Source organism: Beta vulgaris, chromosome 1, assembly GCF_026745355.1.
Source record: "Beta vulgaris subsp. vulgaris cultivar EL10 chromosome 1, EL10.2, whole genome shotgun sequence".
Lineage (NCBI taxonomy): Eukaryota > Viridiplantae > Streptophyta > Magnoliopsida > Caryophyllales > Amaranthaceae > Beta > Beta vulgaris.
In genome coordinates this window covers 41,486,978-41,499,539 of record NC_079202.1, presented here as the reverse complement: position 1 = coordinate 41,499,539, position 12,562 = coordinate 41,486,978, and the positions used below count along the sequence as shown (strand labels likewise).

Sequence of the window (12,562 nt, the reverse complement as noted above, 5' to 3'; positions counted from 1 at the left end):
TTGATTTTGATAAATAAGAGGTTGATTCATGCATCCTTTCCCAAAACATGGAAATTTTCTGTCTGTAACTATTTTAGCGACTTTTTTGCCATTTTCAGGACATAGTGAGTAATTTTGTCAAAATTGCCGTTCTTAAGCATGATCATCCAGAAAAAAAAAACAGGTGAATTAGATGATAAAATCTGTGATGAGAGATTTGTACTTATCTGTGATGAGAGATTTGTACTTACCAAGAAATGAATATATCCCCAAACCTCTCACATACTGAAAATACAGCAGTCAGCAACAATGATCCTACACAAAGACAAAGAAACAAGACCTCAATGTTTGGTTGTGAACAAAAGCTCAAATTTGGTACTAATTAGAAACTACCAATTAAAACACTACCAATTAAAACACTCATGACAGACTAAAATAAAATAAAAGGAAAAGGATAGGGTGTACACGGCATCTCAAATTGAAAGCGAGTTGGAGGTAGCAAAGAGGGAGTATCTGCAGGCTGTAGTTAGAGTCGAAGAATGACAAGTTCATAATACCGAAACTGTTGGATTGGTATCAACTTGACTTTGTAATTAGTCCCTTTTGTTCTAATATTTTGCCATTCTTTTGGTTATTTCATCCAGGATATAAATCAATAAAAATTCAGATGTTTCCCCCCAATGGTTAACTGGTACTGCCAACAAGCGAACTAAATGCTGTAAACTTGTAATTGAATATGATGCTTAATGAATAGATAGAAGACTGGCCACTGTCTGAGTGCCTGTACTAAATGTGATGTTAATTATGATGCTTAATGATGTTAATAAAACTTTCTAAATGTGATTGTTCTCCATACAACTACCACCTTCTTATAATGTACATCGCAGACAATAGCTCCGAAGTGATGCAGCTGAACTCTTTAGTATCCAAAAGCTTTAAGTGCCATGTATGCCCGTGGAAACACAGAAATAAGCAATAATCAGTAAATCCTAATGCTAACACTGCCATATTATCCACCAAAGGATGTAAACAATCAGATAAACTAATTTCAGGAAATGCACAAAACCCACTGATCCCTTAGTATATAAAAAGCAACCTTATAGGTGACACCAGTCTTATCTATTCACAGTGCGCTTAGGTTGTCAAGCAATTGTGATTTTGCTACTCTCCAACATAAAATAGTAATAGCAACAAGAATAATAATATTAGACTCTGACCCATTTGTCAAATAGCAGGTGACAATTACTAGATTGTAATAGATGACAATTACCAAGGTAGACAAATTGCTAGTTTCCAACGTAAAATAGTAATAATAACAACAGTCTCCAGAGTGACAAGAGCAATAGCAAAAACAACAAAATTCGTCAACAAGCAGGTGGTTAGAATGTATTAGATGACAACTGTAATGACACCTGTGAATTCGATACTCAGGACAGAGCTCAGAGACTTTGGCCGCAAAATCGCCAAACTGGATGATACCATTAGTGCACAGGTACCTGCCAGAAGCAGCAGGGGTCTCAAACAGCAGGACTTATTTACCAGAACATTTTTACTGCAAAAGCCATTGCTATAGAATGTGGGATTCTCCAACCATATGATCAATTACACGAAGAAGCTGTGATAGAAGGCATAGTGTTCAGAAATTATTTACCAGAACAAAGAATGGAAAAACTCGATCACATTCGAGTAATGGCAAGATCATCTCCACTTGACAAGCTCCTCATGGTCCAGTGCCTGAAGAAGAAAGGCCATGTAGTGGCTGTGACAGGTGATGGTACAAATGACGCTCCTGCTCTGAAAGAAGCCGATATTGGCTTGTCAATGGGTACAGAAGTTGCAAAAGAGAGCTCTGATATAGTCATCCTAGATGACAACTTTGCTTCTGTTGTCACCGTCTTAAGGTGGGGTCGATGTGTGTATAACAACATCCAGAAGTTCATTCAGTTCCAGCTCACTGTAAATGTGGCTGCCTTGGGAGCATTAGCTTTGGCCACTGAAGAGCCAACTACTGATCTCATGAAGAAACCACCAGTAGGAAGAACAGAGAAACTCATAACCAAAGTCATGTGGCGAAACCTCATAGCACAGTAAAAATTCAACACAAAATCATATATAATCCACAAAAAACCACAAATCTGATGAGAAGAAGAAAAACCTCGAAATAATTAGGACAAAAACCCAACGAAAAAATCAAGAATAAACCAGATCTGAAACAAAAATCGAAAAAGAGAGAGGATAAATAAAAATCGAGGAAACGAAAAAAACACACGAAAAAAGGATTAGAAAATAAAAATCGAAAAAAAGAGAGGATATATATGGGGTTTTGAAGGAGAATTGAGAAATTACCAAAAAAAACTAGATCTGAAACAACCCACATAAAAAACCCAAAAAAATCACTAACCCTAAACGAATACCTGCGACGGTGATTGGCTCAGAAATCGATCGAACCTCCTTCAAATCAGAGAAAGTGCGGCCTTATCTCTAACAAGATTAACATCCACCGTTTCGCCATAGCTTCAAAGAATTCAATCAAAAAACAAAAATTACTAAACGAATTGAAAATTTGACGAAATATATAAATTAACTAAAAACATTGCAACAAATGAAAGCTAATAATTTCGTACTGAGCAAAGACAGCAAGAAGATCGCCATTGAATACCGTCGACGGTGAGAGAGAAAAAAATAGAAAGGAAGAGCGAGAAAGAAGACGAAGACGGATAGATAGAGATAGAGATAGGGTTGGAAATAAGGTGGGTGGGTCGTGTTTTTTTAATGACCACTTAATACCGTCCGTCATATTAGACGGTAAACTTGAATAACGGACGCTAATTAGCGTCCGCTCCAAAGACGGATGCTAATTTTACAAAAACGGACGCTAATTAGCGTCTGACGATAAACGGATGCTAATTTTACAAAAACGGATGCTAATTTGCGTCTAATTGTATCGGACGGTAAATTCAGACGCTAAAAGAGCGGATTCTTGTTGTGTTAGCTCTAGCATAGCCAACCCCCTTGTGGGGTTGTACTTTAGTTCTCTAGATTTAGCTTTGGCATCTGAGCATGTTTAGGTGCCATTAGACAAGGTCTCAAACACTCCGATTGAAGCAAGGAACCATGGAGGTAATAGCCTTCGTGTCTCCTCTTAGTTGTCCAGCCTGACTTATCCTTTTGTGTGTGCATGTAAAATTCATTTTGAGGCTTGTGGCATGTATGAGAATTTTATACTTTAATTAAGAGATTAATTATTGTTTGCTCTATTTATTGCTTTTTCCTTGAAATTAATTTGTTGTAGTTTGATCATTAAATAAACTGCAATAGAGTATGTGAGCAAAATTTTATCCAATTAAAACGAGTAATCCCCCGGGATTAATCTCCCAAAGTATTCAATACTAAACTATTGGGTGTCCATTGACTTGTTTGCAAGGTCAACAAACTGATTTTGCACTAATATGTTTGTTGGCGACCACAGTGGGAGAAGAAGATTCATAATCAAATTCTGAAACTTTTTTTCATACTTTTGAAAAACTAATTGTGAAAAGGCGATTATTTTTGTCTTTATTAAAATGCCAGAAACGCGTTTTAAAAGAACAAAGAAGTTGTCTAGGGCGAGTCAAGTTTCCATAACATGGAGACTAATTCTTGTATCCCTCCAGAGACAAGGTGCATGGTAACATTGATGAACCAATTCATCATGGCTATGAAAAGTCAGTTGGAGAGACCTCATCAAGAGATGACTCATCTTCAGATAGTACTGGTCGTGGATTTATACATTATATGTATGGAAAATTCAAAAAGGTAGTATACTTTTTTTTTCTAACAAACTTTCTTATAATATAGCGAACATCATTCTGGGAAAAGAGACATTCATCCTTTGGCCTCAAAGGAAAAAAAAATTACCTCTACATTCTCCCACTTCTTTAGTAATTCCCTATCTTACTATTATTTCCTTTGGTGTTTTGAACAAGGTAATTAAACACAAAGGATAATTCACACATCCTAAGCAGTAGTAATATATTAAACATAAACTCTTAGAAGCATTGATCAGCAGGTAGCAGTACGTAGTAGTTAATGCATGCCAATTAATGTAGGAGTAGTTGAATAATTTAAGCAGCATTAATAGCAATCTTCATTCCAGCCTGGCAATGTCCAGGTAAAGTGCAGATGAAATAGTTTTGGCCTCTGCTCAACCTCACTCTGTCCTTTCCAGTTTGGTAAACTCTTGCCCCTCTTGGAGCACTGCAGCTGTCATATCCTCTCTTGCTCACTGCGACCACATTGTGGAGAGTCCTCCCATAGTTGAATGCTGCATTTTCATTTTACATTGCACAAACCATATTATATACTAGTAATTTATGCTACACTCAGTATTGATTTGTTACTACATAATTCCAAATTAAATATATGTATAACGCATCAACTATTATTCAACATGGTTAGCAAATCATAAAGAAGGTAGAGCAAATAGCTTTTAAGATAAGTGGATGTGTGATTGGATGTTTTAAACCTTTTGAAAATGTTCTTCAAAAGTCAGTAAAACTTGAGAAAGGGGATGGTAAAAGACAAAGATTAACCATGTTGATGATATGACTAAAGCTAGAACCTGTTAACATTGTCTTTAGATGTCTTTTACAAATTGGTCATACCCAATTAAAGACGCTTTGAGACAAAGGGTTAATGATGCACTAGCTATGGGAATTTTTTGACTAATTTTTAGGGTTACCAACCCTTTTAGATACATTAGAATAAAATATTGATATATTTGTAATAAATGAGGGAAGAAGTGATATAAAACTAATGTTTTAGGCTCCGTTTGGTAGGGCGTAAAACGTTTTCCCGGAAAACTGTTTTCCTCTATTTTCAGTTTTACATTGTTTGGTTGGCAAAAAAGTGTAAAATCATTTTCCCTTGGGGTAAAATTACTCTCCCAAGGATGGAAAACCATTTTCCTTTCAAAATGAAGGGAAAACTATTTTCCTTCTCTCTCTTGTACAATCCTCTCACTACCTCCTTACTTTCCCTTTCATTTTCCTTTCATTTCATCATTTTTTTTACATCGAACCAAACAACGGAAAACTAATTTTGGAATTGTGTTTTCCATTGTAAATTGTTTTCCATGAAAATCATTTTACACTGAAAATATTTTACGCCCTACCAAACGGAGCCTTAATGTGTTCCTAACAAATGAAAATTCAATAATAAAAGGGTTGGTAAGTAATGGCAACTTTTAGGATCACTCAATCAATCTCCTAATTTATGGCAAAATTAGGGTAACTTTTCTAGTTAAAGGGTGGATCCTTGCTAATCATAAAGATAACTCAAAACGATTTACAAATACTTGGGACACCACTCATTATTTGCATTTGTTCAATGAATAACTATCATTTACTTTAATCCTATCATAGCAAAAGATGTATACTTTAGATTACTCATCAGTAGCCCACAATATCTCTATTCCATGCTCTCTATCTTTTAACATATAAGACGCACAATATTCTCTCTCTTGTTCAATACTTCTTAGGTTATAAAATAAATGGAATACTTCTCTCTAAAAGCTTTTATACGAAAAAAAAAGTGTTTCACTTATTTTATAACACAGAATGTATATTAAAGGAAGTAAGTGGACCTAACTTTTTGCATTAAACTAATGAGTAATTCTATAAAGCACAAATTGGAAGGTATATAGTTTACCTATTTCTTTTTAATTGAAACACTTTGGGACTATTTGGTAATTAGTTGTTAAATGTTTGACTATTAGTTTGTTATATATGTGTTCAAAAAAAACTGCATTGGTGGTTATAATGATAATAGGTATACAATAAGTGATCACTTATAGTATAATATGAGTATGGTATTATCACATAAAGTTATAAATTGTAACACATAAAGTTAGGCAGTATACTACACGACTTAAAAAGCTAGTATGACAAGATATGAAAAATATATCATACCGAGAAGATCACCGGCCCTAAAGGACTTGCCTCTAGGCCAATTTTGGACATTATAAGTCCAGCCACCAGCACCTCCAACAGAGTAAATAGCGGCAAAAGTAGGCTGAGTAAGAGCCAAGAGACAGAGTATTGCTACTCCAACGACCATTGCACTGCCTCTTCCCTGAGCCATTTTTTGCCACTAAATAAGTATTAGAATTTCCCAAATATGGTTAAATTATAGAAAAAAGAACTTATATGAGTTCAAGTATGTTGGAGTGAGAATTTGGGAGTACCGAAGCCTATTATTTATACAACTCTTTGGTGGATTGGTGCTTAATTTTTCAATGAAAGAGGAAAATTTGGGTCCCACCATAGAAGATTTTGTGGTAAATTTTGGGAGGTGCATTTAGGATAGTAAATTGTGGACTGACTTTTATGGGTCCTTGAAATTAAATCATAATAACCTCCAACAACTCCATTCTCGGCCCACAAGTTACGACGGACTTCCACTCTCAAGTGTGAACAGCTTTTTCCTTGTGAAGAATTGACAAAGGCCTATGACACCCCTTCCATAAAAAGTATCAACTTTCCGATATTTTACAGCAATTCCAATTTTTATATACGACCTCTTTTTTTAGTTGCAACGATTTGACATAAAATAGAGAGGGAAAATGTCTAATCGTTGCAACTAAAAAAAAACAGAGGTGGTGCATTTGAAATGCGTGGTCCTTGTGAACAGGTTGAAGAGATTGGTAAAGCTTCATCCATTCCATACAAATGCCGTAGCATATTTATACAAGCCTACAGCTAACTATGAGAGAAGAATATTCTACAAAGTATAGAAACAAAGATTACAAGTGATTACATAGGATTGATATCAAAGATATTATACAGAATATATTGCTAAGCATTACTGAGAATATTCTAGTACTCTATATGCACTCTATATGAGCTGCCAAGGATATCCAAAGATATAGTTGACTTATGATCAACGTATATCTTCATCATGCCCCCGCAAGATGGACGTCCTCGGGGTAAGTCCAATCTTGGACAACAGCATGGCGAGACGACGACGCGCAAGGGGCTTCGTAAGAGCATCAGCTAGCTGATCATCATTAACAACTCTAGTGACACGAAGTGATCCTTCTTGTACCTTTTCTCGAATGAAATAAAAATCAATACCAAGGTGCTTCATACGTGAGTGAAACACGGGATTAGCAGCTAGGTTGGTGGCTCCAATATTATCACAGTATATGGTTGGCGTCGAGGTAGGCGAGAGACCCAATTCCGTGAGTACATTGCTTAGCCATGTGAGTTCCGCCGCGGTTTTGTGCAACAGACCTGTACTCTGCTTCAGTGGAGGACCGAGCTACGGAACGTTGTTTCTTGGAGCTCCAAGAGATGGGATTGCGACCAAGGTATACAATGTAAGCACCAGTACTAATGAAGTCATCTTTATCACCTGCCTAATCAGAGTCGGAAAAGGCATGTAAGGTGGGAGGAGAGTTGTGATAGAAATTGAGACCATGTGACAAGGTGCCTTTGAGGTATCGAAGGAGGCGTTTAAGAGCGAGCCAATGAGTGGAGGTGGGACGATGCATGAACTGAGAGAGTTTGTTCACAGTAAACGCAACGTCGGGTCGGGTTAAGCCAAGATATTGTAAACTTCCTACTAAGGTGCGGTACTCAGTAGGATTATCAAGGGAGGTACCGGACTGAAGAGTGAGAGTGGAGTTGGTTTCCATGGGAGTAGTGACGGGTTTAGCATCAAGCATGTTGGCTCGAGTGAGAAGGTCAGTAGTATATTTGCGTTGGCTTAAGAATATACCACTAGGGGTGGGCTGTACTTCTACGCCAAGAAAGTAGGAGAGGGAGCCTAAGTCTTTGAGAGAGAAACGAGCTCCAAGATTAGGAATGAAGGTAGACACAGTAGATGGGCAAGCACCAGTGACGATTATATCGTCGACATAAACTAGTACATAGAGAGGTTTATGGCCTTTGAGGAAAAATAAGGAGGTATCGGAGAGAGAGTTTGTGAAACCAACACCTATGAGATAATTTCGAAGCTCGGTGTACCAAGCACGGGGTGCTTGTTTGAGCCCATAGATGGCTTTTCGCAGCCGACAAACATGATGAGGTTTGTGGGGGTCGACAAAACCAGGAGGTTGTGCCATGAAAACATCATCTTGGAGGGTGCCCTGCAAAAATGCATCATTTACATCAAGTTGACGCAAAGGCCAACGGTTAGTAGTAGCAACACTTAAAATAAGTCGCACGGTGGCAGGTTTAATCACCGGGGAAAAAGTTTCGGTATAGTCAAGACCGGGTCTTTGGTGAAAGCCCTTGGCGACGAGCCGAGCTTTGTGTTTTTGTAGAGAACCATCAGAGTTATATTTGGTCCTAAAAACCCATTTACACCCAACTATATTTTGTGAAGGTGAAGGAGAAACAAGTTCCCACGTACCATTTTTTTGGAGAGCATCATATTGGGTCTGCATGGCAGCTTTCCATGTTGGATCATTCAAGGCTTGTTTGGTAGTATTGGGTTCAACGTGGGAAAGTTGAGCATGCAGGTTAAGTTTTTGGATGTGTTTGTATATACGGTTGGAGGCTCGGGTTTGGTAGGGGTGTGGAGGGGGTGGTGGTGGAGGTGGTTGAGGTGGGGAAGTGGGCGGTGAAGGGGGGTTGGTAGTGGCGGAAGCATGAGAGGGAGCTGGGGAGGGAGGAGAGGGAGGGGGGAAGAGATGGCGGGTGAGTGATTAGCAGGAGGTGAGGGAGGAGTAGGAGATGGCGGGGGAGTGTGGGGAGTGGGGTGAGGCGTGGCTGGGGTTATTATGGGACAGGAGAATGTGCACCACTCATCTATGGTGGGGAGAGAAGTGGTGGTGAACGAAGGGGGGTTATGAGCAAAAGGGAAGGTGGTCTCAATAAAGCGGACGTGCCGCGATGAGTAGAGGCGATTGGTGGTGATGTTTAGGCAGAGATATGAGTGTTGGGTAGGTGAGTAGCCAACAAAAACACACTCGGCGGAGCGGGGTTGTAGTTTGTGTGTAGTGTAAGGACGTAGCCATGGGAAGCAAAGACTACCAAAGCTACGTAGGTGAGCATATTTAGGAGTTTCACCAAAAAGTTTAAAGTATGGGGAATGATTTTGTAGAGTAGCAGTAGGCATACGGTTTATCAAATAAGTTGCTGTTTGGAAGGCATATGGCCAGTAGATAAGAGGTAGGGAAGCATGGGATAGTAAGGCTAGGCTTGTTTCGGTGATGTGACGATGACGCCGTTCCGCATACCCATTGTGTTCGGGAGTGTGGGGAGGCGAGGTGAGATGACGAATGCCATTTGTAGCTAAGTAGGGATCTAGTTTCTCAAATTCACCACCATTATCGGAATATAGGGTGAGAATGGGGCGACTAAATTGCTTTTCAACATAGGCTTTAAATTTGAGAAAGATAGATTCCGTGTCGGATTTTTTTTTAAGTGGAAATAACCATGTAAATTTTGTAAAATGATCAACAAAAATTACGTAGTATTTGTAGCCATCAATAGAATAAATGGGAGATGACCATACATAACTAAAAATGACCTCTAAGGGTACAGTAGTGGTGAGAGAAGAAGTAGTAAAAGGAAGTTTGTGACTTTTATTGATATGACAAGAGTTACATGGAGAATCTAAAAATTTAGGAAGAGCTAAAGAAGATAACATTTTATTGAGAGTAGATGTAGAGGGATGACCAAGGCAGTGGTGCCAGTCAATAGTCTTGGTGGTGGTGGAGAGAATCATTGGAGAAGTGGTGGTTGGCCATTGGTAAACTCCATCCTTAGTTAAGCCTGTGAGGAGGGTTGCCCCCGTCATTGGATCCTTGACACAAAAAGAAGTGGGTGAGAACTCACCAATAACATTATTATCTAAGCAAAGTTGAGATATGGAAATGATATTTTTGTGCATAGAGGGAACATATAAAACGTTATTGAGAGTAAATGAATGATGAGGAGTAGAGAGATGAGCTAAACCAGTGTGGGAGATAGCTAGACCCGAACCATCACCAATGACAATTTCGTCGGTACCATCATAGGGGTAGTGAAGTGAAAGGTTGGCGAGATCGGACGTAACATGGTGGGAGGCACCGCTATCAAGGAGCCATGAGGGGGAGGTGGCAGTAGAGGAGGGGGCTATGGCCGTGTGAACTTGAGGTGGATGGTCAGTAGTGCGGGTGGGCGAGGGGGGGCGAATAGAGGGATGTAAGTCCTTGAAGGTGGGACAAAAGGTGAGAGTATGGCCTTGGATATTGCACCATTGACAGCGCCCCTTGAAAGGATTCCGAGGGTTTTGGTTTGGAGTAGACGTGGAGGAAGTCTTGGAGGAGGAGTGAGTGGAGTGAGAACGTTGGTAGGTGGGGCGAGTGGTGGTGGAGTGAGCCACGGCAGGGAAGGGCAGGGATGTGGGGCCCTTTTTTGCAAGTTCCATTTCCTTGCGAATGAGTTTCTCATTTAATTCGTCAAATGATATGGGGGTTTCACGGGCTTGAACGGCTTCAGTGAGGGGTTTATAGTCTTCACTAAGACCATCAAGAATATGGTCAGTGAGGTCTTCAGGGTCAAGAGGGGCACCAAGGAGGGCTAGTTCATCAACTATGCGACGGGCTTTGTGCATATAGTCTTCAATGGAAGAGGAGCCTTTGGTGATATTTTTAAGTTGAGATTTTAGTTGTTTAATATGACCACGGGAAGGTTTGGCATATGTGTGAGCGAGGATGTCCCACGCCTCCTTAGAGGTACGAGCGCGGGAAATGAGAGGGCCAAGAGAAGGGGAGAGCGTGCCTACAATAGCACCAAAAATAGCTTATCTTGACGGATCCAAGTAACATGGGCGGGGTTAAGAGTAGATTGGCCATCATCATTGACAATTTTGGCAGGAGGGGTAGTGGAGGAACCATCAATAAATTGGTGGAGGTCATAACCAATGAGAAGGGCCTCAAGTTGAGCCTTCCAAATAATATAGTTGGAGGAGGTAAGTTTCTGAACGGATTGAGCGTTCATGACAATAAGGGGTTTGGAGGGCTCGGTAATGTTGGTGAGTGAATGGGAGTCAGGCGCCATAGTGGGGTGGAAAAAAAAAAAAATTAGGCTTGGTTAAATCGTGGCTGAGATACCATGAAGAGATTGGTAAAGCTTCATCCATTCCATACAAATGCCGTAGCATATTTATACAAGCCTACAGCTAACTATGAGAGAAGAATATTCTACAAAGTATAGAAACAAAAATTACAAGTGATTACATAGGATTGATATCAAAGATATTATACAGAATATATTGCTAAGCATTACTGAGAATATTCTAGTACTCTATATGCACTCTATATGAGCTGCCAAGGATATCCAAAGATATAGTTGACTTATGATCAACGTATATCTTCATCACAGGTGACCTGGTGAACCTGTCAAAATCTTTTCTTTTTTGTTTTGATTTTGACGCAACAGGTTTATACCTTCATGTGAGGACAGAGCACAAGGATGCAACTCACACCAAACAACACCGCAAGGTACGAACCAGCATAATCGCCAAAGCGGACTAAACAACTTAAACAAGTAATTAATACCTTTCATATAGTTTAAACTTTTCACTAAACGAGTTTACATGGTGGCTTCTAGTGATGAAGCTTGTCTGAACTTGATAAAAGGGTGTTGGCAGAGAGAAACTAGGATCTAGATGTAGGTGCATATTGCATTTGAACTACATCAATTTTGGAATTCTTGAGCGAAAGCATAAAGCCATAAAATGTTATATCTGGAGAGGAGGAGATGAATGTGTTTAGACTTTAGTATTTAAGTATGCTAGGGCCAAAGAAGGGCAAGAAAATGAAGTTTGCTAAAGAACCCAGAAAATGAAGCACATTAGAGGAAGAAGACACAACGAGGAAAGAGGAATAATGCATCACTTTGATGGCAAAAAATTATGTTTATTTCTTTGTTTAAGTTTTGAATCAATTTTGTTCCCGTTATTTAAGAGATGGAAATATAAGTTTAATTTTGAATCTCTATGAGTTTTTGGCATTCGCAACAATGTTATATTGTTATATATACTGAATTTTACCATATTGATCGTCTAATTATAACTATGATATGCCTATTTGTTTTCGAGATATATTAGTAGTATGAATATTTGGAATATTGTTAGTAAAAATATGGCTGATAAACCACGTGTTAAAACCTTACGTGCAAGTTATGAATATTTGGGTTATGAGTATTTATGTAAGACTCGACATGTTTCTCAATGTAATGTTAAGTATGATCTTTTGAATTGAGTAAATGAGTACGCTTGAATAATTGATGAGCTTTATCTTGGAACAATTGATAAGTTCATTTATATATTGTCGTTGCCAATCTTGGTCGGGATTGATTTTAATTTCATCTATGAAACCGAAATATGGCTATGGTATAAGACTCAGAATATGTTCTTACTGAGAAGATAAATTTGGGGTTTAGAAGATATGAGATTGAATTTTATACTATGGTACAGGTTTTTGGAATATGTTTTGATATAAGTATAACTTTTTTGGATTGTAGTTAGATAATACTGTTATAACGGACGTGAGAGAGAAACAAATAATGAACTCAAAAGCAATAAAACCAGACAACAAATTTACGTGGTT

The 12,562-nt window shown here is 38.7% G+C and overlaps 1 protein-coding gene across 1 annotated transcript; it reads right to left on the bottom strand.

Annotated features, from left to right (window-relative positions):
- Positions 1-4,082: 4,082 nt before the first annotated feature.
- LOC104905911 (basic blue protein) lies at positions 4,083-6,099 on the bottom strand. The gene is made up of 2 exons (XM_010694569.4): positions 5,928-6,099; positions 4,083-4,282 (listed from the first exon to the last, which is right to left on the bottom strand). The coding sequence occupies exons 1-2, from the start codon at positions 6,097-6,099 to the stop codon at positions 4,083-4,085; spliced, it is 372 nt and encodes a 123-aa protein (XP_010692871.1).
- Positions 6,100-12,562: the final 6,463 nt, after the last annotated feature.